Genomic DNA, 26,257 nt, shown 5'->3' with positions numbered 1-26,257 from the left:
GCTCCCCCGCTATTAGCTCTTTCCTGAATTGCTCATTTAAAAACACAAGACAAACAGGCAACAGTCTCCCAACGCACAGGCACAAGCGTAAAGGCACATACACACAAACACACACACTTCCTACGCTGAGTGGAGTTTCCCAGATTCTCCAAATGCTGTCAAAACAACATGTCAACTGTGTAAACATTTTGAATAATGTACGATCAGAGTATAACAAGTACAATAGATCTAACCACAGTGGGACAGGCCCTCCTTAACATAGGCCTAAAGCTGCAACCGTTGTCAGTGTCACTTCCTATTCTCATGCATTTGCATCATGTGGCTGTTGGTCTCAGCTACTTCCTCTTTTGCTACGTATCAATTCTGACGGCACTATTTACTTTCCACCACGACATCAGCAGAGAGACATCGCCGCGTGTGTAGAGCAGAGTTTTCATTTTCTCTCAAGACTCCAGAAGAAGTTTAGAAGTTTTAAAGATTGAAATCGATTATGGATGGAGATGTGCTGTCTTTGTCGTCTTCCTCATCGTTATCATCCTCAGTGGTGGCAGGAACACAGAAAGATATTTCACCAAAGAGCGACAGCAGCCTCCCCCAGAGCCAACAGGGTCACAAATCAACTGAAGAATTATGGTATGTGTGTTTCACAATTTTTCATACAGGGGTGGACACAAAACAGGAACATATTGTGGTACAATCCATAACAATTCAATAAAACAACTCCACAACCTTATATAATACCATAAAGTTAAATCTGCCTGAGTGTCAAGAAATGTTTAACAGTATACAGAAAGTAATAAGCTATGTATTTATTATAGTATATATTATATTGTGCAAAGATTTCTGTATAATCATCCCATAATTTTACCAAACTTCCTTAAATTTAAAATTTAAAACTTATTGAGCTGAAGTGATAGATTAGAATAGTCGGACCATTATCTGTAATGTATGAAATTCTAGAGACTGTTTGAAATCCACAGTATGGATACATCATATTTCTTATCACGTTTTTTAAAGAGATAGTTCAATGAAAAGAGGAATAAAGAGTGACTGAGGAGTTTTCCATGAGGTCATAAAGATTTAGGCTTAAGTGTATTATTTCACAACACTGATACTATTTTATATGTGACTGATAGTCATGGTTCTTAATGTGGGAAGACTTGGTAAATGCTGTGACCCCTCAACCTACACAAATGATTAGTCTGCCTCAAAATAACTCATTTGAAACAGTGAAACTGCACACTTCTCTCCACTGAAACAGGATCCAACTTTGGCCAGTGACCAGTTACACACAGAGACATATCTAGAGGGATATTTGTAAAGGTTTCCACCAGCGAGAAGGAAAGACCTTATCTCTCTTTTTTCATCAGATAACATGACAGTGAGTTACCATATTGCTGCTAGAAGCGGTGGCATTTTGGTGTCCTTCCAAGGCTGCATACAATTGAAAACTTTGCTTAACTGGGTCAGACAGTGTACAGTCTATCGGCTGTCAGAGAAGCTGAAAGAGGAAAAGGCTCTGGATCAGAGCCCTGTGCATGGTGTGGTCCCAATAGGTTGTCTGAACACACAGTACTGACCTGCCTAGACATGATATCGGACATCGGTTAGCATTTTGTGCTCACACTAGGCTTCAATTCATTTTACGCTTCCCAAACTGCAGAACTGTTTTTTCTGTGTGCATAATTCACCATAATGGCCATAAACACCCTTCAGTAAAATTCTTTCCTAGCTTGCTATTGAACTTGAAGACAGATGTTACAGAGTGCAGATTTAGACAAACATTTTGACTCTGGGTAAACTCCCTTTTCATGCAATTACCCTTTTTGATTATCTGGTGAGCCTATAGAAGGTTTCACACAAAGTGCAATGTATCTTTTGAAAATAGCTATGTATTTTGTGAAGAATTTGACTTTGCTTTGTCGTTAAAGGAAATAAGAATTAAAATTCCCTTGTTCTGAGCAACAACACATTGTTAACATTTTCCAGGGGCTTTTAGAAGTTCTCAAAGAAATTTTAACATTTGGGGAAATACGCTAATTCCCCTTCTTACCAAGAGTTATATTTCATTTCATTTATTTGTTTATTAGACAAGGACAGTGTTCATTAATCAACGGGAAAAGTTAGCAGTAACTGTAAATGAGTTAGCTCAGCAGGCCAATTTTCATCTGTTGTCCTTGACCAGTTTTAACATGGCAATTTAAAAAAATAATAAAAAATTGATACAATTCTCACGTCTGTAAATACAAAATATGAAGCTGCAGCCGGTTAGCTTAGCTTAGCCTAAACTCTAGTCTGGGGGGAAAAAACTAGCCTAAGTCCGTCCATAGGTAACAAATCCATATCAGAAAATCCATATCAAATCCAAATCAACACCTCAGTTGAACTCAACGATGAGCTGAAATATAGATTTGGAGGTCAAATAGCATTGTCCTGACCTCACAAAACATATTTTTGGCCATAACTCAAGAATTCCTACACTAATTAGGACAACATTTAACAAATGTCAAACAGGATAAAAAGATGAAGGGATGTCATTTTATATCCAAAAGGTCAATTATTTAATTCTCTCAAAGTCTTCACTATGTATATTATATGAGACAGGCATGGATGTAAACCCCAACTTGACTGTTTGGTGGTAGTATTCTTTTAAAAGAGTCAGTTCAGCTGTCCCCCCGTTTCCTGTCTCTAGGCTAAACTAAGCTGGTATCAATCTTCTCATTTAGCTTTCAGCAAAAAAAGAAAGAATGCATATATCCCAAAATATGAAATATTATTTTAATCTTGAAGGCAAATCATTTTCTAATCTCAATTCCCATCATCAGACACTGGCCAAAGTATATTGAAAACTGTTAATCCTGAAAATACAAAGTTTTCATACAAAATCAGTTGAACTTGAATGTAAAACTTGAAAAAAAAATTAGCTCCTTTTATGTCATTTTGGCAATAAATAGACCTGCATCTTCCCATTTGTACTGCCTTGAATACAACTTGAATCTAAAATTGTGTAACACCGGTTTCCACATTGCAGGACACTGTACGTAAGTGGATAAAAGCGTGTGTTTGCGAGGGAGTTTAGCCTTAAGGGGGATGAGAGGTGATCGCAGCTTGTGAATCTTTGTAGTACTTAGCTCTCTAAGGTTACAGCAGTCATACATTATGTTTGTGTGAAGAAGGCCTGCGGGCTACATGCAGGGTTGTGTGTTTTTCCATGAGCAGATTCCCCAAGGCTTTAACTCTCTGCTGCCTCCCTGTCAGCTATTCCTTTTAGACAAAACCTCACAACAGGGATAGTGGAAAAGAAACTAGTTTGACTAATTATTTTTTGCAAATATTTTTCTGTTCACCAAGTGGTGTGATAGAAATCAACATTTCCATGGGATCCTCACCTATACTGTTTGATATCAATATGCAAACACATCCAATGTTGATTGGTTAGGACTCTAGATGCAGAGAAATGCACCACTATGTGTGTGTGTGTATGTGTGTGTGTGTGTGTGTGTGTGTGTGTGTGTGTGTCTGGGGTGTATAATGTGACTGTGCATGCATGTACCTGTGTGCGTGGGTGTGCATAATAGCTCCGATTCGATTCTCTGTAAGTGCACTCAAAGCGAGTGGGTGTTCAAAAGTACTCTGACGTTCTTTTGTGTGCATGTGTTTGCTTATTAATGGAAGTCCTCTGCTAATGTCCTTCATCATGACTTTATTTATGGCACATATTCTCTGTAACTGTATTTGTGTGTGTGTGTGTGTGTGTGTGTGTGTGTGTGTGTGTGTGTGTGTGTGTGTGTGTGTGTGTGTGTGTGTGTGTGTGTGTGTGTGTGTGTGTGTGTGTGTGCATGCGCAGGACAGAAGATGTGAGTCCAGTGGGCGGCAGGCTTCTGTCCACTGAGGAGCAGGTCACTCTGATCACTGAGAGTATGACTGTCACCTCCACTGACCAGGAGAAACTGCTGCTGCTCAACAAGAACACTGAGCTCCGCAGAGTCAACAAAGAGGTACAACGTCACCTTTATCCGGTGCAGATTCTCTACAGGTCCACATTTGTATTGCTGATGTTGGCAATTACATCTAGTTCTCTCTGAAAACCAGAGGAAGACTGTGGGCATCGTGTGAAAACAGCTGCTAAAGAATCATATTTAAAGTTATACAACCTTTGCTTCTGGATTTTAATTAGATGCTGCTTAATAAAAAGAGAAAGAGACAGGGGGGAATTTACTCTTTCAACTGATGTAAACTGTAATGTATTCAGAGAGCGTGCAAGTGTGAAGAGTGAAGTGTCTCACCTCACTGAGCTAAATCCATATTCTGATGCCCATGATGTTGAGGATGGGGAAAGACTATAGATAGCTAGATAGATAGATACTTTATTGATCTCCAAGGGGAAATTCAAGACCACAGTAATGATGGTTTAATGCTAATCGATGACTGCAAGGGAGGTCATGGCACTGAAGATTTTGTGACGATGATGATGATGATGATGATGATGATGTGTCATAGCTGATGAAGCTTAATGAGGACTGGGACCAGGTGTACCACAGTGCCATGTTGGGTCTCCAACACAGACTGGAGACATTGGAGCTGGAGAACACTGCCATCAAACAGCTCAACAACACACTGCTGCTCAAAGTTGAGCACCAGCAGGTAAACACACAACAACACTGTAAGTGTAGATACAGCATATGGGGGAATTACTAAATGGTGGGTGGGTTTTGGTGTAGGAGGTATAGATGGTGGAAGATAATAGATGTGGTCTAAGTGTGTTTGGGGTTGCAGAGCGCAAAGGAGTACTATGAGCAGGCGTTGATGCAAGAGCTGAAGAAGAACCAGGAGCTGCATGAATACATCAGAGTGGTGGAAAGCAGAATCCATCACCCAGACAGAGACTGTACACCTGCCAAACAGGTATTAAATCTGTCAGTGGGATATGCTCTAATCTGTAACTTGAGCATGCTTAATCAATTTCTCCTATGTCTTTATACAGGGCAGCTTCAGTGCTGTGATACGCGGTCCTGTGTCGAGCCCCACCACTAATACTCCAGTAGGTTCCACCCTGTCATCTAGTCACGTCTCTGGCTACAACCCCTCATCCTCCCTGTTCCCAGACTCTTCCAGCCAAGAGGCAAGGCGGAGAGGAGAAAGCCAGAGAAGTGGTACCCCACTGGGAGCACTGACAGAAGTACAGGATCTAAAAGAACAGCTGGAAGCACTGCAATGTCAGGTGGGATGCTCTCTTCAGCACAGCGTCAAAAAACGTTACCACTTCTGATGTGATGAGAGCAGAACTGATGTCAACTCTCTGTTGCCAGGGAAAGATGTGGTTAATGCTTAAAACTTGAATTAGATGGTGAACTGCACCACCAAGTGGTGGCTCTCTGCTGTTCTGAAATTCTCTCACAGTGAAATAAGAAGTATCTGCAGATCACAAGACATTGATTTCTTGTGTTAGCAGACCCAGATTTATGAAGCTGGATATCAGACAGAGCATAACGATCACAAACACACACTGCAGGAGAACCGGAGGCTAAGGAAGAAGAGGGAGGAGACACGCCAACAGGTGGCACTATTGCAAGAGCAGGTAAGGTTTCGGATTGTGTGCACATACACACAAAACGCACACTCTGTAAAAATCACACACTCACACAGACAGACATACGAATGCACATTCACACTTAAATATATAACGTTAAAACTATCTGTGGTATAATCTTGACCCAAAACCAACAAGAAACGTGTGTGCTTAGGCAACTGATAATTCATACAGTTCTGCAATTTTTTTGTTAATCACATCAAATGCTGGATTGGTTAAATATGGTTAAATATGTGAGTGGCTGGCCTTTAAATAAATAATGCCTTGATGAGATATTTGCACAGCTCCACATCTCAAGGGTTTACAGTAAAAAGTCTGTTTTGACAAAATATGTGATGAATCCACTTTGAGCTGCTCCTTGGATTTCCTAAAGATGTGTCCCTGGAATCTGTTTTTTCTGATTTTACTGTCTGTGGTTCTACAGCTCAAGGTGTATGAGGATGACTTCCGACGGGAGAGGTCTGACAAACAGATGCTGCAACGGCTGTTGTTGAAGAAAACGCCTCCAAACAAGGACCCTGTGCTTATTCACCGCTGCAATAATGAGCAGCAGCCACCAGGTGGAGACAAGAGGACACAAAGTGGAGAGAAAAGAAAACAGCACCACCCTCTCTGCCCCAAACACCCAAACAGAGCCAAAGAGTCCGACTGAGGGTCGGAGAAAAAAAACAAGATCAAACACAGTAAATTAAATTCCAAATGTACAACTTTCAACTCTGTACATTTTTTTCCTTCCATTTTTCAGTTGTCCATTACACCCACTGACATCACTTTTACTTGATTAATGAACACAAATTAATGTTAATGTTAATGGTAATAATCCAACAAGAGCAAAATCTGTGGTCAGATGCATTGTTTGCCCTGTTAGGCTTCCTAACAAAAAATAGTTAGTTTGTAGATTACAATAGTCTACTGTGTTTTTTATTGTATTACTTAGTATGACAGAAATAGAAATGTTTTGTATCTGTATATCTAATATATCTTCTTCTAATGTATCTCTTTCTCCGAAGTTAATGCTTGCTTTGTATTACTATCAAAGTTATTAAACAACGAAGTCAAAACGATACAATAAATAATAATAACTGATATAGTCTAAGCGTGCTGGTGTTTTATTACCTGCTTTAACATGTCAAATAACATGTTACATGTTAACATTTGAATGAAACAAAAAACTTAAAAAGTTCACATAGAACAGCTTTATTATACTAATTTATAAAACAGAACATTTTAAATTAAATATAGTGAAATGAACAGGTCCAGTAACCTACACAAAGATATCACATCACATATTTGCATTAGAGGAGGCTACCCAGCCTCTATCCAAACATATTTTACATTCATATGGTGTATTTTTGAAGTCTGTGACATGATTTCCTTAAATGTGTGGGCTCATTAAAACAACTGCAACTACACAATAAAAGTCAGTGACACCAGAATGTCAAACAAGGAAGCTGCATTTGGGTGGGTGTTGCCCAGAACAGCTATGAATGAGCAGACGGTCTCCTCTGTAGTGCGCTGCTGAGTTAATGTTTGCTCCGACACTAAAGGAAGCTGAACGGTTCACTGCTGCTGTTCACTGATCAACATCTGAACCGAAACTCTTGACACATGTTGTCACACAACAGAGGTGGCTGCTGGGCAATGGGGTTTTTCCTCAACAATATTTTCTTAGCAATCTTTGGAAAGTTTCTGTAAATCATTCCTTAATTTGCCTTGTACAACATGAAGGGAATTTTGTGGAATAATCTATTACTTTTTTTTTAGTTTTTGTTCATTTAGTCATTGCTTTATTGAACAAATGCACAAACAATACTAAACAATACAACTTTATTGTCAGTTCACACCAAAATTCAATTTGCGTTCCCGAGCAGCTCCACTCAAAATAAAAAATAAAAATACACAGAGCGAGACAACAATTACAAGGCTTATGCACACCTTCAATGTCTTACAGACAGGTGCATAGAAGAAAATGCAGAGATAGGAAGTAACAAAGTACAAATACTTCATTACTGTAGGCTACTCAAGTAGATTTTTCTGATATTTTTACTTTACTAATTTTTGGGGCGACTTTTTGTTTTGCTCCTTAGATTTTAACACAAATATCAGTACTTTCGACTCCTTACATTTAAAAAAAAAAATAATAGTTGAACCTCTGGTTGAAGAGAAACAAAGCGGATTCCGTCCTGGTTCTGGAACAACGGATCAGATCTTCACTCTTGCAAGGATGCTAGGAGTATGTGTGATGGTAGCGGAAGGAGGACCCAAAGGCAGAGCAGCAGTTTCAAATGGTTTATTGTACAAAAAGCTGAGCAACAGAGTCCAAAAAACGACAAAATCACAGGGAGCCAGAAAAAAAAAAAAAAAAAGCCAGGGCACAAGGGTTGCAAACTCACGGGAACACTGAGCAGGACGAACCAACAGGATAAACGGGTCGGACACACTTGCAGGACAAAGGCAAAAGGATCAGACGAAGGACAAAGGGAACACAGGGGTTAAATACGAGAGGTAACAAGGTAACGGGGAACAGGTGAGACGTCAGGTGAATCACATGAGTCGGGGCAGGACAATCAGACAGGCACAAGACAAGACTAGACAAGACAGGAAACCAAACTATCAAAACAAAACAAGAAGCAGAACAAACAAACACTTAACGGGGAATTACAAGACAGAGACAACACAAGACCGGGGAAAAAAACTAAGAAACAAACACAAGGAGCACCAAAAGGGAAAGAAAATCCAAAACAAAACCCCAAACCACAACAGTATGCCTAACCGGTCATGTGTTTTGTGGATCTGGAGAAGGCATATGACCGGGTCTGTACTGTAAGTATTTGTACTTCTACTTAAGTAGGGGAAATGAGTACTTTTGAAAAAATGTCCATAGGTGAGAGTAAAGGAAACCCTTGCAGTAAACTTTATTATAATCAGCTTTTTACAAGATTCACGTAGAATGACACAAACATATGGTCATTTATATTGTTATTCAAGTGGAAAATAAAAAGATGACAAAAGGAAAAACTGAATTAAAATGACAGTATCATGACATAATATTCAGAACGATCACAATGACCAGCGAGGAAGCTGGCTAAAACATAGGGATGAGCCAAGTACTCGGCTGAAACGAGTATCCGGTCAATCAGGTCCGCGGGTCTGTTCCGTTAACGTTTAGGGTTTCTTCAGCTTCAGGTTTGTTTTTAACTTCGGTTTTTAGTACTTACTTTACCAGTAGGTTTCTGGTAAACGTGGGTTTCAGACATGCTGCTTGGTTTAAATGCGACTCCCGTGGCGTCTCTGCCGTTGGAGATCTTTTTTTTTTTTTTCAACCGTCAGCTGGCTTCATTAAAGTCAATACAGATCTGAGACCTTTTCTAATCAGCAATAAATATAACAATTTCTGATCAACCCATATCAATTGCATGCTTAAAATAACATACCGGTTAAAGCCCCGCCCGTTTCAAGACAACCCGACCCACTTCCTGGTTAAATTCTGTCCACTTCTGGGTTAGGCCCCGCCCAGTTCGAGTACAAATACGGATACAGATAATTCATGTGGTAAACAGATACAGATACAGATACAGATACAGATAATGCTGTACTCGCTCATCCCTACTAAAACATTTTTTTATATGAAAAGAGACTCACCCTTCTGGTATTTATTCTTTGGCTTGTACACACACTTGCGCAAAAACACACCCTTCCCACGCAATATGAATGATGTCATGTCCTTTGATCATTCATCGTTGCTTTACTTTCTGAGTTTCTGACAAGAAAGATAAAAGTTGAATATGAGGTTGTGATGATTGGAAAAGTTAATCTGAGTAATCTCAGTAAGGTCTTTCAAGGTATTTCTTTCAAATTGAAAAACAGCTCCAAAAATAACCTTTTGTCCTGTAAATCATTTCCCAATGGGAAAACATGATATTTTACTTTTTATTCGAGAAAAGCCATCCTGGCACGTAGCTCCTAAAAAGGTACGGATTAATGTGATTACTTTTGTCAATCAACGTCTTGTACTGCACAGCAATGCAAAGGCAGTGTAAGTCACAGAGTCATTGATTTTCCCTTAATTTAGTTTTAAGTGTCATGGGTTTTCCCTTTCATTTTGTTTTCTTTAAAATTTTAAGATCACATGATGTCATTTTAGGAAATTAACAAGATGCTGAGAAAGGAGGTGGAGTTTCACCGTGCAATATATAATCGTTGCCTCAAAGGAAATTGTTACTAGCCAGAGCCCGGACTCAAAGAGAGAGAAAGAGAAACCGGAGCAGCAGACAGGTATGGAGACATAAAAAATTCACTGCATATTTAGATATAATACTGACAGGTGTAGCTCCTACTGTGTATTTAAAGCGTATGTCAACTTTTGCCTTTTCCACTATGCTGAGAGTAATGGTCGTTTCCCGACCTGTTTTAGTCAACAGCTCTTACATGTTCACAAAGAGACTTTTAACATGGAGACACAGTTCACACAGGGACTGAGGTGTAGTCGCTGGGGTTATATTGGTCTTGGATGAACAAGGTGATAGACAGACAGACCTAGACAGACCCAATTAATGTGGTTAAATGTTTTTTCCATCAGGCCAGATGGGCAAGGCATGTTTTTTTGTTTATGTCTGCACAAACTAAAATTCAACTTGTCTTGAAAATGGATGGATGGAAAACTATTTAAACTTAATCTTTTCTTCCTAACCTCCACCATAACATTTCATAAGCGGAAGGCTGTAGGGATCAACAGTGAAACTTTCTACCAAAGATGACTACATCCATGGCTAAACAGCAAGAGATCTACAACCAGCAGGGCTTCCTCTCTGCGCTGCCTGTGTTGAATGAGACTGAGCTGAAGGAGGCCAAACATGCCTTTTCTGAGCTGGAGAAAGAACTTGGTAAGTAGCACTGAAAGATGAAGGAGGGAAGGGATGAATTGTGTTTCTGAACATTTTTGTAATCCTCAAAATTGACGTTTATTGACATTTCTTGTTCAAAGTGTGTCTGTTTTGTTTTTTTCACAAAACACTTAATTAAAAAGGAAAATGTATGGTGTTGTGAATGGGTATATTCAAAATCTTTCCAGGGGAAGACTACACCCAGTACAGCCTCCACAATGTTCACCTTCAGTATCCATGGGTGAAGGGTCTGACCAAACACCCTCAAATCATAAAAGTGGTCGAAGCCATCCTGGGACCTGACGTCATCTTGCTGGACTCCCGCTTCATCTGTAAATACCCAACAGTCAAACCTGACATCCAGCAGGATAACGAAGGAGAACCCAAACCTGAACTTCCATATGTGGCCTGGCATCAGGATATGAGGTAGATCCACATTCTAGAAAAAACCCTTAGGGGTTTTGTTTTGCTTTGTTTTGTTGTGCCTCACTGTAATTGTTTTGTTCACAGGTATTGGGGTATTGCTGGTGGCCCTGTTCTCTCTGTGTGGCTCGCTTTAGATGACTCAGTGCAAGAGAACGGCGCCCTTCAGGTCATCCCAGGTACTTTGGTTACACATGTCTGCCTCTCTTGCAAGTGTATGCCTTTAGCCGCTGTCCTGGTTGGATTTAGCTAAACAACAGCAGCCTAAACGCTTTCCTTGACCCCCACCAAAGACTTTGTTGGAGCCATTTTACAACTTTGTTTTGTTTTGTACCACGTTGGTGATGCTAAGTAATTTGTAGTTTTATGTTTGAGCACTGGGTGGAGCATTGTCTTTGGGAAGGCATGTAGGTAATCAACAGCCAGGGATACACAGGTGTGTGGCTAGGGGGGAAGCATACAGCTTTTTACTGTGTCTTTGTTTGATTTGTGTACAAAAGAAAATGAATGGAACTAAACCAGAAATGAAACGGATGGACTGTAGGCCTATTGCTTGTGCTACGGTGAGCAGTCTGTCAGGGGAAAAAATGGGTTCACAGCACTGAAAAACAGAGATATTGTGGACATTGATTATTGGCACGCAGAACAAGAGTCCAAGCAAGTTCTTCCCTGGTCCCACCTCGTTGGCCTAATGTAGGAGTTGGTAAAAGACTCTACAGACAGGTCTGTGATTTATAGCAGTATTGAATAAAAGTATCAACAACCTGCTTCACTAGAGTTGAACTTCTTTTCATTTTGCCCTGTAGGTAGCCACTCTGCTGGCATGTTGCCCCATCGCCAAGCCATCCGCTCTGGAAACATGCTGTCAGTCAATCAGGAGATCCCAGAGGAGCTAGTTCAGGCTGGTGAAGCTGTGTTATGCCCTCTGTTAGCTGGGCAGATGTCTGTGAGTTTACGTCTTGTTTGTCAAAAGTGACGATGTTATGAACAGGTTTGAATACAGTACAAGGTGCATTATGAAGGATTTGTTTTTAGATTCATGATGGCTTCCTCGTCCATGCCAGTGAGCCCAACAGGTCCCAGAGGAGGCGCTGTGGGTTGGTGAGCCGTTATATTCCCACCTGTGCATATCCCACAGAGGTGAGACAAACATTAATGTAGGCTCATTGCTTTATTCCATGCAGATTATAATTTCAAAGACTCACACTGTGTATTGATCCTAATTCCTTTTGTTGCGATTAGGATCCTGACCGTCCCAGGAAATTTGCTGCAACAGCACTGGTTTGTGGAACGGACCAGTTCAATCATTTCTCCAACACAACTTGAAGAATACTTCTAAATTCTTCCTACTTGCAAGAACATGTATTTAATATATACTATTCAAATATCTAAACTGTGAATAGTCAATTCATGAAACATTGTTTTAATGATCAGAATGTGTTGACATTGTATTGTGCCATATAAAGTAACTGGACTGTTTTAAACTGCTTTAAAATTAACAAATAAAAAATGATAACATGATGACACTATTCATTCAGTGATTCTTAGTTCAATCAAGTTCACTTAAATTCTGAATATAAAATCTAAAAACATCTTTACTAAAGGTAAACCAGTGAAATATTGACACATGGTCCAATAGAGGGGGTATATTTTTGTAATTACGATTTGGTAAAAAATCCTCTAAATTCAACACTTCAGACATTTAGGCACAAATTGTTTTAGGGTTAAATCTGTAAAATAGTCTGACTAGAGTCAATAAATATGTTGTGTCTTACCCAAAGCACTGTCCCCTGTCAAGTAGCACAATGATATTCAGAATACTTATTTACTTTAACAGCATTAAAAAAATAGGTTTTCCTATTCTGGATAACATTTATTGATTCTTGCGGAGTCTACTTCCTACAAGAAGATTTCAGGAATTAGGAGTAAATAAACTGTAGATAGACTTTAGACATTGTTGTCCCCAAGGCTAAATGTCTTTCCACACATTAAACAAAAGTAAGTACACCAGCACATAGGAACAATATGACAGACAACAGTAGGCTACACTCTCAAGCCTGTTCAGCGAGGCCTTTTGTTAAAGACGCCTATGGCTCCAGGGCTTATGGGTTTCCCCGAAGCCAGCCCTTTTTTTTTCTTTTTTTTTCTTTAACCTTTATTTAACCAGGAAAGTCCCTTTGAGGATATAACCCTCTTTTTTTAAGGGAGTCCTGGCCAAGAGGCAGGCAAAAACACAATTAATTACATTTATAAAAAGTTACACAACACAGATTGTTAAAAACATTTACAATGTTTTTAACAATGGCGTTGATGCAACAGGCGTTGATGCAAGAGCTGAAGAAGAACCAGGAGCTGCATGAATACATCAGAGTGGTGGAAAGCAGAATCCATCACCCAGACAGAGACGGCACACCTGCCAAACAGGTATTAAATCTGTCAGTGGGATATGCTCTGATCTGTAACTTGAGCATGCTTAATCAATTTCTCCTATGTCTTTATACAGGGCAGCTTCAGTGCTGTGATACGCGGTCCTGTGTCGAGCCCCACCACTAATACTCCAGTAGGTTCCACCCTGTCATCTAGTCACGTCTCTGGCTACAACCCCTCATCCTCCCTGTTCCCAGACTCTTCCAGCCAAGAGGCAAGGCGGAGAGGAGAAAGCCAGAGAAGTGGTACCCCACTGGGAGCACTGACAGAAGTACAGGATCTAAATGAACAGCTGGAAGCACTGCAATGTCAGGTGGGATGCTCTCTTCAGCACAGCGTCAAAAAACGTTACCACTTCTGATGTGATGAGAGCAGAACTGATGTCAACTCTCTGTTGCCAGGGAAAGATGTGGTTAATGCTTAAACTTGAATTAGATGGAGAACTGCACCACCAAGTGGTGGCTCTCTGCTGTTCTGAAATTCTCTCAGTGAAATAAGAAGTATCTGCAGATCACAAGACATTGATTTCTTGTGTTAGCAGACCCAGATTTATGAAGCTGGATATCAGACAGAGCATAACGATCACAAACACACACTGCAGGAGAACCGGAGGCTAAGGAAGAAGAGGGAGAGACACGCCAACAGGTGGCACTATTGCAAGAGCAGGTAAGGTTTCGGATTGTGTGCACATACACACAAAACGCACACTCTGTAAAAATCACACACTCACACAGACAGACATACGAATGCACATTCACACTTAAATATATATGTTAAAACTATCTGTGGTATATCTGACCCAAACCAACAAGAACGTGTGTGCTTAGGCAACTGATAATTCATACAGTTCTGCAATTTTTTTGTTAATCACATCAAATGCTGGATTGGTTAAATATGGTTAAATATGTGATGTGGCTGGCCTTTAAATAAATAATGCCTTGATGAGATATTTGCACAGCTCCACATCTCAAGGGTTTACAGTAAAAAGTCTGTTTTGACAAAATATGTGATGAATCCACTTTGAGCTGCTCCTTGGATTTCCTAAAGATGTGTCCCTGGAATCTGTTTTTTCTGATTTTACTGTCTGTGGTTCTACAGCTCAAGGTGTATGAGGATGACTTCCGACGGGAGAGGTCTGACAAACAGATGCTGCAACGGCTGTTGTTGAAGAAAACGCCTCCAAACAAGGACCCTGTGCTTATTCACCGCTGCAATAATGAGCAGCAGCCACCAGGTGGAGACAAGAGGACACAAAGTGGAGAGAAAAGAAAACAGCACCACCCTCTCTGCCCCAAACACCCAAACAGAGCCAAAGAGTCCGACTGAGGGTCGGAGAAAAAAAACAAGATCAAACACAGTAAATTAAATTCCAAATGTACAACTTTCAACTCTGTACATTTTTTTCCTTCCATTTTTCAGTTGTCCATTACACCCACTGACATCACTTTTACTTGATTAATGAACACAAATTAATGTTAATGTTAATGGTAATAATCCAACAAGAGCAAAATCTGTGGTCAGATGCATTGTTTGCCCTGTTAGGCTTCCTAACAAAAATAGTTAGTTTGTAGATTACAATAGTCTACTGTTTTTTTATTGTATTACTTATATGACAGAAATAGAATGTTTTGTATCTGTATATCTATATATCTTCTTCTAATGTATCTCTTTCTCCGAAGTTAATGCTTCTTTGTATTACTATCAAAGTTATTAAACAACGAAGTCAAAACGATACAATAAATAATAATAACTGATATAGTCTAAGCGTGCTGGTGTTTTATTACCTGCTTTAACATGTCAAATAACATGTTACATGTTAACATTTGAATGAAACAAAAAACTTAAAAAGTTCACTTAGAACAGCTTTATTATACTAATTTATAAAACAGAACATTTTAAATTAAATATAGTGAAATGAACAGGTCCAGTAACCTACACAAAGATATCACATCACATATTTGCATTAGAGGAGGCTACCCAGCCTCTATCCAAACATATTTTACATTCATATGGTGTATTTTTGAAGTCTGTGACATGATTTCCTTTAATGTGTGGGCTCACCAAACCAACCGCAACTACACAATAGAAGTCAGTGACACCAGAATGTCAAACAAGGAAGCTGCATTTGGGTGGGTGTTGCCCAGAACAGCTATGAATGAGCAGACGGTCTCCTCTGTAGTGCGCTGCTGAGTTAATGTTTGCTCCGACACTAAAGGAAGCTGAACGGTTCACTGCTGCTGTTCACTGATCAACATCTGAACCGAAACTCTTGACACATGTTGTCACACAACAGAGGTGGCTGCTGGGCAATGGGGTTTTTCCTCAACAATATTTTCTTAGCAATCTTTGGAAAGTTTCTGTAAATCATTCCTTAATTTGCCTTGTACAACATGAGGGAATTTTGTGGAATAATCTATTACTTTTTTTTTAGTTTTTGTTCATTTAGTCATTGCTTTATTGAACAAATGCACAAACAATACTAAACAATACAACTTTATTGTCAGTTCACACCAAAATTCAATTTGCGTTCCCGAGCAGCTCCACTCAAAATAAAAAATAAAAATACACAGAGCGAGACAACAATTTCAAGGCCCATGCACACCTTCAATGTCTTACAGACAGGTGCATAGAAGAAAATGCAGAGATAGGGAGTAACAAAGTACAAATACTTCATTACTGTAGGCTGCTCAAGTAGATTTTTCTTAATTTTTACTTTACTAATTTTTGGGGCAACTTTTTGTTTTTACTCCTTAAATTTTAACACAAATATCAGTACTTTCGACTCCTTACATTTAAAAAAAATAGCTTGTTATTTTAGTTTCTTGCAAGAGGTCGTCACGTTGGAGAATAACGACACGCACCTCACACCACGAGCCACATGGAGAAAAAAGGAAAAGAAAAGAAAAGAAAAAGACTACCTGTCAGTAGGATAATGAGTTGAGACTGTGTGTATGTCTTTGAGAACGGTAAATTTTATAGTTTAGTTTTAAATAATTTCACAGCAGTTAATGTTATTTTTTGTGTCATCAATACCATATTCAATCTAATTGGATGGGAATGTACGTTGCAAAGAGACTCACCCTTCTGGTATTTATTCTTTGGATTTGTACACACACTTGCGCAAAAACACACCCTTCCCACACAATATGAAAGATGTCATGTCCTTTGATCATTCATCGTTGCTTTACTTTCTGAGTTTCTGACAAGAAAGATAAAAGTTGAATATGAGGTTGTGATGATTGGAAAAGTTAATCTGAGTAATCTCAGTAAGGTCTTTCAAGGTATTTCTTTCAAATTGAAAAACAGCTCCAAAAATAACCTTTTGTCCTGTAAATCATTTCCCAATGGGAAAACATGATATTTTACTTTTTATTCGAGAAAAGCCATCCTGGCACGTAGCTCCTAAAAAGGTACGGATTAATGTGATTACTTTTGTCAATCAACGTCTTGTACTGCACAGCAATGCAAAGGCAGTGTAAGTCACAGAGTCATTGATTTTCCCTTAATTTAGTTTTAAGTGTCATGGGTTTTCCCTTTCATTTTGTTTTCTTCAAAATTTTAAGATCACATGATGTCATTTTAGGAAATGAACAAGATGCTGAGAAAGGAGGTGGAGTTTCACCGTGCAATATATAATCGTTGCCTCAAAGAAGATTTTTACCAGCCAGAGCCCAGACTCAAAGAGAGAGAAAGAGAAACCGGAGCAGCAGACAGGTATGGAGACATAAAAAATTCACTGCATATTTAGATATAATACTGACAGGTGTAGCTCCTACTGTGTATTTAAAGCGTATGTCAACTTTTGCCTTTTCCACTATGCTGAGAGTAATGGTCGTTTCCCGACCTGTTTTAGTCAACAGCTCTTACATGTTCACAAAGAGACTTTTAACATGGAGACACAGTTCACACAGGGACTGAGGTGTAGTCGCTGGGGTTATATTGGTCTTGGATGAACAAGGTGATAGACAGACAGACCTAGACAGACCCAATTAATGTGGTTAAATGTTTTTTCCATCAGGCCAGATGGGCAAGGCATGTTTTTTGTTTATGTCTGCACAAACAAAAATTAAACTTGTCTTGAAAATGGATGGATGGAAAACTATTTAAACTTAATCTTTTCTTCCTAACCTCCACCATAACATTTCATAAGCGGAAGGCTGTAGGGATCAACAGTGAAACTTTCTACCAAAGATGACTACATCCATGGCTAAACAGCAAGAGATCTACAACCAGCAGGGCTTCCTCTCTGCGCTGCCTGTGTTGAATGAGACTGAGCTGAAGGAGGCCAAACATGCCTTTTCTGAGCTGGAGAAAGAACTTGGTAAGTAGCACTGAAAGATGAAGGAGGGAAGGGATGAATTGTGTTTCTGAACATTTTTGTAATCCTCAAAATTTACGTTTATTGACATTTCCTGTTCAAAGTGTCTGTTATTTTTTTTTTCACAAAACACTTCATTAAATAGGAAGTATGGTGTTGTGAATGGGTATATTACAAATCTTTCCAGGGGAAGACTACACCCAGTACAGCCTCCACAATGTTCACCTTCAGTATCCATGGGTGAAGGGTCTGACCCAACACCCTCAAATCATAAAAGTGGTCGAAGCCATCCTGGGACCTGACGTCATCTTGCTGGACTCCCGCTTCATCTGTAAATACCCAACAGTCAAACCTGACATCCAGCAGGATAACGAAGGAGAACCCAAACCTGAACTTCCATATGTGGCCTGGCATCAGGATATGAGGTAGATCCACATTCTGAAAAAACACTTAGGGGTTTTGTTTTGCTTTGTTTTGTTTTGCCTCACTGTAATTGATTTGTTCACAGGTATTGGGGTATTGCTGGTGGCCCTGTTCTCTCTGTGTGGCTCGCTTTAGATGACTCAGTGCAAGAGAACGGCGCCCTTCAGGTCATCCCAGGTACTTTGGTTACACATGTCTGCCTCTCTTGCAAGTGTATGCCTTTAGCCGCTGTCCTGGTTGGATTTAGCTAAACAACAGCCTAAACGCTTTCCTTGACCCCCACCAAAGACTTTGTTGGAGCCATTTTACAACTTTGTTTTGTTTTGTACCACGTTGGTGATGCTAAGTAATTTGTAGTTTTATGTTTGAGCACTGGGTGGAGCATTGCCTTTGGGAAGGCATGCAGGTAATCAACAGCCAGGGACACATAGGTGTGTGGCTAGGGGGGAAAGCATACAGCTTTTCACTATGTCATTGTTTGATTTGTGTACAAAAGAAAATGAATGGAACTAAACCAGAAATGAAATGAATGGACTGTAGGCCTATTGCTTGTGCTACGGTGAGCATTCTGTCAGGGGAAAAAATGGGTCACAGCACTGAAAGTGCATGTATAGATCTTGAGCATGTGTGTCTGTGTGTAATTCAGGACTGTGTGTAAACTAACCAAGTGTGGACACAGAATGTAAATTGTAATTTCCCCATGGGGGATCAATAAACAGATTACAATTATTATTTAAAATTATTTTAAAATTCCCTGGTCCCAACTCATTGGCCTAATGTAGGAGTTGGTAAAAGACTCTACAGACAGGTCTGTGATTTATAGCAGTATTGAATAAAAGTATCAACAACCTGCTTCACTAGAGTTGAACTTTTTTTCATTTTGCCCTGTAGGTAGCCACTCTGCTGGCATGTTGCCCCATCGCCAAGCCATCCGCTCTGGAAACATGCTGTCAGTCAATCAGGAGATCCCAGAGGAGCTAGTTCAGGCTGGTGAAGCTGTGTTATGCCCTCTGTTAGCTGGGCAGATGTCTGTGAGTTTATGTCTTGTTTGTCAAAAGTGACGATGTTATGAACAGGTTTGAATACAGTACAAGGTGCATTATGAAGGATTTGTTTTTAGATTCATGATGGCTTCCTCGTCCATGCCAGTGAGCCCAACAGTCCCAGAGGAGGCGCTGCGGGTTTGTGATCCGTTACATTCCCACCTGTGCATATCCCATAGAGGTGAGACAAACATTAATGTAGATCCATTGCTTTATTCCATGCAGATTATAATTTCAAAGACTCACACTGTGTATTGATCCTAATTCCTTTTGTTGCGATTAGGATCCTGATCGTCCCAGGAAATTTGCTGCAACAGCACTGGTTTGTGGAACGGACCAGTTCAATCATTTCTCCAACACAACTTGAAGAATACTTCTAAATTCTTCCTACTTGCAAGAACATGTATTTAATATATACTATTCAAATATCTAAACTGTGAATAGTCAATTCATGAAACATTGTTTTAATGATCAGAATGTGTTGACATTGTATTGTGCCATATAAAGTAACTGGACTGTTTTAAACTGCTTTAAAATTAACAAATAAAAAATGATAACATGATGACACTATTCATTCAGTGATTCTTAGTTCAATCAAGTTCACTTAAATTCTGAATATAAAATATAAAAACATCTTTACTAAAGGTAAACCAGTGAAATATTGACACATGGTCCAATAGTGGAGGTATATTTTTGTAATTACGATTTGGTAAAAAATCCTCTAAATTCAACAATGCAAACATTTAGGCACAAATTGTTTTAGGGTTAAATCTGTAAAATAGTCTGACTAGAGTCAATAAATATGTTGTCTTACCCAAAGCACTGTCCCCTGTCAAGTAGCACAATGATATTCAGAATACTTATTTACTTTAACAACGTAAAAAAAATAGGTTTTCCTATTCTGGATAACATTTATTGATTCTTGCGGAGTCTACTTCCTACAAGAAGATTTCAGGAATTAGGAGTAAATAAACTGTAGATAGACTTTAGACATTGTTGTCCCCAAGGCTAAATGTCTTTCCACACATTAAACAAAAGTAAGTACACCAGCACATAGGAACAATATGACAGACAACAGTAGGCTACACTCTCAAGCCTGTTCAGCGAGGCCTTTTGTTAAAGACACCTATGGCTCCAGGGCTTATGGGTTTCCCCGAAGCCAGCCCTTTTTTAAATTTTTTTTTATTTAACCTTTATTCAACCAGGAAAGTCCCGTTGAGGATATAACCTTCTTTTTCAAGAGAGTCCTGGCCAAGAGGCAGACAAAAACACAATCAATTACATTTATAAAAAGTTATACAACACAGATTGTTAAAAACATTTACAATGTAAAACAGGTCATTTCAGGTTCTCTCAATCTGGATTTAAAAGCATTTAAGGAAATAAGTTCAGATAATTTCAAGTCTTTTTGCAAAGAGTTCCATGCAGAAGGAGTGGAGTAGACAAAAGCCCTTTTTCCCAGATTTGTAAGGGCAAATGGAACAAAGAGCGGCAAGTAAGACTCTGATCGCAATGAATGGGAACCAACACCTCACCATGTGATTAAACTACTGATGTAGGATGGCAACAGTCCTAGCATGGCCTTATAGATAAAAATATGCCAATGCCCTGATCTCCTGTTTGACAGCAATGGCCATCCCACTCTGAAATACAATTCACAATGATGGGTTCGATTTTTTACAATTTGTAATAAATCTCAGAGACGCATGGTACACAGTGTCAATCTTATGCAGATATTGTGCTGAGGCGGTCCCATACACCATATCACCATAATCTAAGACAGATTAAAATGTTGCAGTGACTAGCTGCTTTTTTGCTTCAAAAGAAAAACAACATTTATTTCGAAAGAAAAAGGACAATTTGGGTTCAAGTTTCTTCACAAGGTTGTCCACATGAGGCTTAAAAGAGAGGGCATCATCTAGCCAAATGCCAAGGTACTTAGAAGAATGGACCACCTCTATGACATTTCCAGTCAAAGTGAACACAGAAGGAGGAACTTGAGAAACCTTCTTAGTGTTACTGAACAACATCAATTTAGTCTTATCCGCATTGAGAACCAGTTTATCTGATGATGTGCAGCATTGATCACCTGATACATGACAGAGCCTCCCCCTGAGCTGCTAACAGTAAATCTATACCCATCTGGTGCTGAAGTAACATGTTACGCATAGCTCACAAGGCTTTAGGAAAATCGCTGAACCCCGCAAACATGACTGCGGTCAGATTTTCCAAATTTTCATGTATCTTATCAATGTCATGTGCGTTATTAACTAAACCCTACCACGGAAGAATTCCTGAAACAAATTTGCTACTGTAACTCATAATTTTACATTAAGCTCTTAAAGTAAAATGCAGTCAATGCACAAATAGTTAATTAGGTTTAGCACGAGTGGTTTTATGGGTGAAGCCCGTTTCTGTGAGTGGGGAAACAATTAATCATTAATCAACATTAATCATTGATCCCTACATCGCGTGTAAATTTGCTGATTGAACCTAGTCATACGTTGGAATATGAATGCATTGTCTTTGTCAGAAGAAAGAACTCATTTATTTTACACAATGTTAATCATTTGAGTTGATTTTGTCATTTTCGGACTGAAAGTAATCGCATGGTTACAACAGAAAGGTAGTTGATGCATTAGCTACTACCATGAAGTCTGTTGTCTTAAGGTTGTTGCTTTGTTTATATTTCTCGTACCCCGGTTTCCAATACTGTCTAGAGAAAGGTGAAGAGCGCCCTACTCATTTTACCCCTTTATTTGACAAGTGAAAACTGAGTGTGCGAGTTCACCGTGCATCAGTAGTAACATTTAATGGGAGAAGAAGTGGTGTTAATAAATGATGTCAGATTTATCTCTATCATATCTGTCTAACAACAAAAATGCTACCCCCACAAACACAGACAGAAAACAGAGAACAAGAATACATTTGTGTCATACACCAGGTTTTTCTCTTCCTGTGTTCTTCCATTGTCACAGCGAGTCTGCTGCGCCCTTCAGGGTGTGCTGTGTGTGTGTGGGTGGCTGGGCGATGCAGTACCAGGCTGTAGATCAGGCGGTCTTGCTTCTGGTGCCATGGATTTCTTCTGGTGTCAGAGGTTTGTCCACCAGCACGTGACACACCGTCAGAGTCAGTCTTTACCACTGCCTCGTTTCTGGTGAGTTGTGTTGCAGCGTTGGTGGCACAGAACTTAGTCTGTCAGGCCACGGACTTCCGGGCGTCTGGCGGGACTGGCTTGTCCCCTGGTCCTGGAACCCTCTTGCAGTGTGGTGCGTGGATCCACGGAGCCCTCTCAGCAACCTTCACTGCTGTGGGTGACCATAAGAACCTGGAAGAGACCTTGCCAGCGTTTGGATTGCCAGTTTTTCCTCCTGTAGTTTTGTTACGACCACGAAATCTCCTGGCTGCAGCGTGTGGAGCAGTCCTCCAGCTGGGTGGGGCAGGGCAGCAGACACCTGGATTCTTATGGCAGAGAGAGCAGAAGACAGTTGTACACACTACTCTAACATCTCATGCTCGCACAGAGCTGATGAGGGAAGGGGTGCTCTAGAAGCTTCTAACCCCCACACTGGGTGGTCTGCCGAAGAGAATTTCAAAAGGACTGAGGTTACTGCGCGTTCTTACCCTTATTCACATGTACATAGTTTTGTTCTTAACGTGCCGTTATCACTTGACAACCGACTTGATATTATTAATAATATATAATATAATAATTTCTGTCATTGAGAGCTTTTGCTAACAGTGAAGCAGTTTGTTCTGAAGCGGGAAACACCTCCACCCATTTTGATCAACCATCACCAAACAAAACTTTTTCACCTGTGACGGTGTGAAATCAACAAATTTCATCATATGTTCAAATGCCTGCTTTACAAAATTTTCCTTTTCTGCAAATGTTGTGAAGGCCTTTGTGTACCATGTTGTTGTTAACAATAATAGCACTCGCCCCTTTGACACATGGTCCCATGGGCCCATGTGTCACTTTGCATAATGTGTGAAAAAATGGTGTGGAAGATAAGGTTTTGAATCCGGCCCCGGCCAGACATCCTCTTTAAAGGTGCACTCTGCCCTTTCCCACTGTATTCTGCAGCCACTGATTCTGTAAGTAGAAAATCAGTCAGCTGCACTGTGTGTGTGTGCAGAACATTTGTATCAGCCTAGCTAAGATGGAAACAAGATCACAGATCAATTGGTGATGCAAAATGGGCTTACCATAAGACTTTAGGAAGTTTTGGTGTTTCCACAATGCCCCAAAATCATGTACAACTCAAAAGGCCTACCTGGTGTCTGTGTAGGTCGTCACAGACGAACCTTCAGCCAGTTTTACATGCTTCAGTGAGAGCAATGAGCTCAGCAGCCTGCGTAGAGAAGTGTTTGGGAAGAGATTTAGCAATTAAGGTTTCCACCGCTTTATCTGGGGACGATCAAAAACAATAAATAATCGTGTCATCAGCATAGAAATGCAAATTAGCATCCGAGACATTTAGGCCCAGGACATTTATATACATAATGAACAAGAGAGGACCCAATAATTTACCTTTTGCACCTACACTGGCCAGGCGATAAGGAAGGTGATCTCTGAGTGTGTGCTGTCTTATCCTGTTGAGGTAACAATGCATGCAATGGCTTTGTTGTTTAGTGCTGCAAGGTTGGGTGTGGAGAGACTGTCCTATTTTACCATTTCAATGAGTGTGGGTGTGTTCTCACTAACAAACAAAAGGAAAACAATTGCCAAATTCAGATATGTAAATATCTAGTAATGTAAGGGAAAATGTTTATTGCCCCTTCTCAAGGAGCTCCATGCCGGTCCTGATTGGCTTACATACTGCTTAACAAGCCACACGGATCTTGAAATTTGGCCTAAGAATCATCTGCCCTGTCACTCAGTATCTTCCATATTTGGTACAAACACAATCTACAGTATATATATGCTGTATATACACAGTATATGTATATAGTATACAGTTTATGTAGATTTAAACATGTAATACGGCTCATTTTAGCCTAACTTATTATATATATATATATATATATATGTCTATCTGTAAAAATTCTGTTTGTAGCAATAGCCATCTGTAGATATGTTCATAGTACATGTTCCCCTGTGAACTCTGTTATAGTAACAACCATCTTTATATTATATTCAGTACATATCCTGCTGTAAATCTTGTTCACAACACTAGTTATCTACATATTATGTTCAAAGGACAAATCTATCCGTGAAATTCTGTTTACAATAGCATTCATTTCTATATTTATTCAGTACTTATCCATGTCCTGCACTTATTGAACCATTGCATATCCTGCACTTACTGCTATTGCACTTCTGGTTAGACCTAAACTGCATTTCGTTGCCTTGTACCTGTACCTGTGGAATGACAATAAAGTTGAATCTAATCTAATCTAAGATAACATATGTGTATTTACTCTCTCTCTATATATATTAAATAGTATATGATAAGCTTATCCCACAGTTCTTATGTTTTTGTAATTTTCAATGTTTTATTTTAACCATCCTGTTGCCCTTTTAAAAATGTGTACATCAGAAATTTGGCATGCTTTTTAAACAAATTACCACAAAAGAGGATGGATTCCATGCAACTCTCTTTGCAAATACAATTGATCACTTTCATCGAATTTTGGGTGAAAATTGGATGGTTTCAAATCAGCATCCTGACCAAACTCATCCACTCAACATACATTCCTCTGATATTAACTAATAGTCAAAATAATTCATAATTTCTGCTTTATTAACTCATTATTAACTGATAATTCTATACAAATGAGGGTTATTGACTATGGATTCCAAAAAGAAGTGTAAAACTAGTAGTAGTAAGATGGTGTTCTAAAAATAATTATGCATTGAAAATGTTAAATGTCGAAATAAAGGTAAGAAAATAAATGAATAAGTGTTAGTCTTTTTTACCCGGGAGGACAACACAAGGGTAAATAGAGTAAAAATGGAAATTTGTAATTTGTAGAGTAACCTGTATTGAAAATCCTCAAGATACATTGAAATATTAACATCAGATACAGTACATGCCGTAACTTTCTATGCTAGTCAAGAACATTCCAATTGATTTTAAAGTAAATGAATTAAAACACCTCAGACAAAAGTAAGTATACCAGCACATAGGAACAATATGATAGACAACAGTAGGCTACACTCTCAAGCCTGTTCAGCAAGGCCTTTTGTTAAAGGTGCCTATGGCTCCAGGGCTTATGTCTTTCCCCAAAGCCAGCCCTTTTGCACCTGCACTGGCCAGGTGGTATGTAAGGTGATCTCTGAGTGTGTGCTGTCTTGTCCTGTTGAGGCTACAATGCATGCAGGCTTTGTTGTTTAGTGCTGCAAGGTTGGGTGTGGAGAGACCAACTGTCCTATATTACCATTTCAATGAGTGTGGGTTTGTTCTCACTAACAAACAAAAGGAAAACAATTGCCAAAGTCAGTTATGTAAACATTTAGTCATGTAAGGGTAAATGTTGATTGCCCCTTCTCAAGCAGCTCCATGCTGGTCCTGATTTTCTTACACACAGGTAGAAGCCACACGGATCTCTGCCTGGACAAGGTTTTGAAACTTGGCCTAAGAATCATCGGCCCTTTCACTCAGTATCTTCCATATTAGGTATAAACACAACATAGTATATGATAAGCTTATCCTACAGTTCTTAAGTTTTTGTGATTTTCATTGTTTCATTTTAACCCTCCTGTTGCCCTTCTTAAAAATGTCTGTATCAGAAATAGGGCATGCTTTTGAACCAAATTACCACAAAAAAGAATGAATTCCATGCAACTCTCTTTGAAAATACAATTGATCACATTCATTGAATATGAGGTGAAAGTTGGATGGTTTCATCCTGACCAAACTCATCCACTCAACACACATTCCTCTGTTCTTAATTAAAGATAAATCATAATTTCTACTTTAACTCAAATACTAGGTAAATTCTATACAAATGAGGGTTATTGACCATGGATTCCAAATAGTAGTGTAAAACTAGTGGTAGTAAGATGGTGTTAGTGAAAAAAAAAGAACATTAATGCGTTGAAATGGCAAATGTCAAAAAAAGGGTAAGAAAAAATTAAATAAGTGTTATTCTTTTGTACACGGGAGGACAACACAAGGGTCATAAAGAAAAAATGCAAATTTGT

At 39.3% G+C, this 26,257-nt stretch overlaps 3 protein-coding genes across 5 annotated transcripts; all 3 read left to right on the top strand.

Moving 5' to 3' along the window:
• The first annotated feature begins 354 nt into the window (after nucleotides 1–354).
• On the top strand, nucleotides 355–14,678 carry si:ch211-153b23.7 (uncharacterized). Of its 2 annotated transcripts, XM_032528318.1 has the most exons (8): nucleotides 355–633; nucleotides 3,848–3,998; nucleotides 4,501–4,644; nucleotides 4,777–4,800; nucleotides 13,216–13,320; nucleotides 13,400–13,636; nucleotides 13,865–13,989; nucleotides 14,422–14,678. In XM_032528318.1, the coding sequence occupies exons 1-8, from the start codon at nucleotides 491–493 to the stop codon at nucleotides 14,489–14,491; spliced, it is 999 nt and encodes a 332-aa protein (XP_032384209.1). In that variant the 5' UTR covers nucleotides 355–490; the 3' UTR covers nucleotides 14,492–14,678. The 2 variants fall into 2 exon arrangements, with proteins under 2 accessions (XP_032384209.1, XP_032384208.1); XM_032528317.1 differs by lacking the exons at nucleotides 13,216–13,320; nucleotides 13,400–13,636; nucleotides 13,865–13,989; nucleotides 14,422–14,678 and adding exons at nucleotides 4,985–5,221; nucleotides 5,453–5,578; nucleotides 6,015–6,487 and having other exon boundaries at nucleotides 368–633; nucleotides 4,777–4,905.
• On the top strand, nucleotides 9,792–12,420 carry LOC116697023 (probable alpha-ketoglutarate-dependent hypophosphite dioxygenase). Of its 2 annotated transcripts, none has more exons than XM_032528322.1 (7): nucleotides 9,792–9,865; nucleotides 10,303–10,473; nucleotides 10,662–10,899; nucleotides 10,984–11,075; nucleotides 11,703–11,842; nucleotides 11,932–12,036; nucleotides 12,139–12,420. In XM_032528322.1, the coding sequence occupies exons 2-7, from the start codon at nucleotides 10,344–10,346 to the stop codon at nucleotides 12,220–12,222; spliced, it is 789 nt and encodes a 262-aa protein (XP_032384213.1). In that variant the 5' UTR covers nucleotides 9,792–9,865; nucleotides 10,303–10,343; the 3' UTR covers nucleotides 12,223–12,420. The 2 variants fall into 2 exon arrangements, with proteins under 2 accessions (XP_032384213.1, XP_032384212.1); XM_032528321.1 differs by having other exon boundaries at nucleotides 9,813–9,865; nucleotides 10,292–10,473.
• Nucleotides 14,679–17,002: 2,324 nt separating the features above from the next.
• On the top strand, nucleotides 17,003–19,672 carry LOC116697024 (probable alpha-ketoglutarate-dependent hypophosphite dioxygenase). The gene is given in 8 exon segments (XM_032528323.1): nucleotides 17,003–17,037; nucleotides 17,474–17,644; nucleotides 17,829–18,066; nucleotides 18,150–18,241; nucleotides 18,956–19,095; nucleotides 19,185–19,221; nucleotides 19,224–19,288; nucleotides 19,391–19,672. Coding segments are annotated over 7 exon segments (786 nt in total). The 5' UTR covers nucleotides 17,003–17,037; nucleotides 17,474–17,514; the 3' UTR covers nucleotides 19,475–19,672.
• The last annotated feature ends 6,585 nt before the right edge of the window (nucleotides 19,673–26,257 follow it).

The sequence above is a fragment of the Etheostoma spectabile genome, chromosome 10 (genome assembly GCF_008692095.1).
Source record: "Etheostoma spectabile isolate EspeVRDwgs_2016 chromosome 10, UIUC_Espe_1.0, whole genome shotgun sequence".
Taxonomy (NCBI): Eukaryota; Metazoa; Chordata; class Actinopteri; order Perciformes; family Percidae; genus Etheostoma; species Etheostoma spectabile.
Note: the sequence above shows the minus strand (reverse complement) of the source record. Positions and strands in the feature narration are given on the sequence as shown.

What these genes read in the sequence shown, in the direction of transcription:
- LOC116697023 (XM_032528322.1), top strand. Translation starts at nt 10,344, where the DNA reads ATGACTACATCCATGGCTAAACAGCAAGAGATCTACAACCAGCAGGGC. An exon ending in GCCTGGCATCAGGATATGAG is followed by an intron (nt 10,900 to 10,983) that starts GTAGATCCACAT and finishes TTTTGTTCACAG; the next exon opens with GTATTGGGGTATTGCTGGTG. An exon ending in CCTGTGCATATCCCACAGAG is followed by an intron (nt 12,037 to 12,138) that starts GTGAGACAAACA and finishes TGTTGCGATTAG; the next exon opens with GATCCTGACCGTCCCAGGAA.
- si:ch211-153b23.7 (XM_032528317.1), top strand. Translation starts at nt 491, where the DNA reads ATGGATGGAGATGTGCTGTCTTTGTCGTCTTCCTCATCGTTATCATCC. An exon ending in TCAAAGTTGAGCACCAGCAG is followed by an intron (nt 4,645 to 4,776) that starts GTAAACACACAA and finishes TTGGGGTTGCAG; the next exon opens with AGCGCAAAGGAGTACTATGA. An exon ending in TGGCACTATTGCAAGAGCAG is followed by an intron (nt 5,579 to 6,014) that starts GTAAGGTTTCGG and finishes GTGGTTCTACAG; the next exon opens with CTCAAGGTGTATGAGGATGA.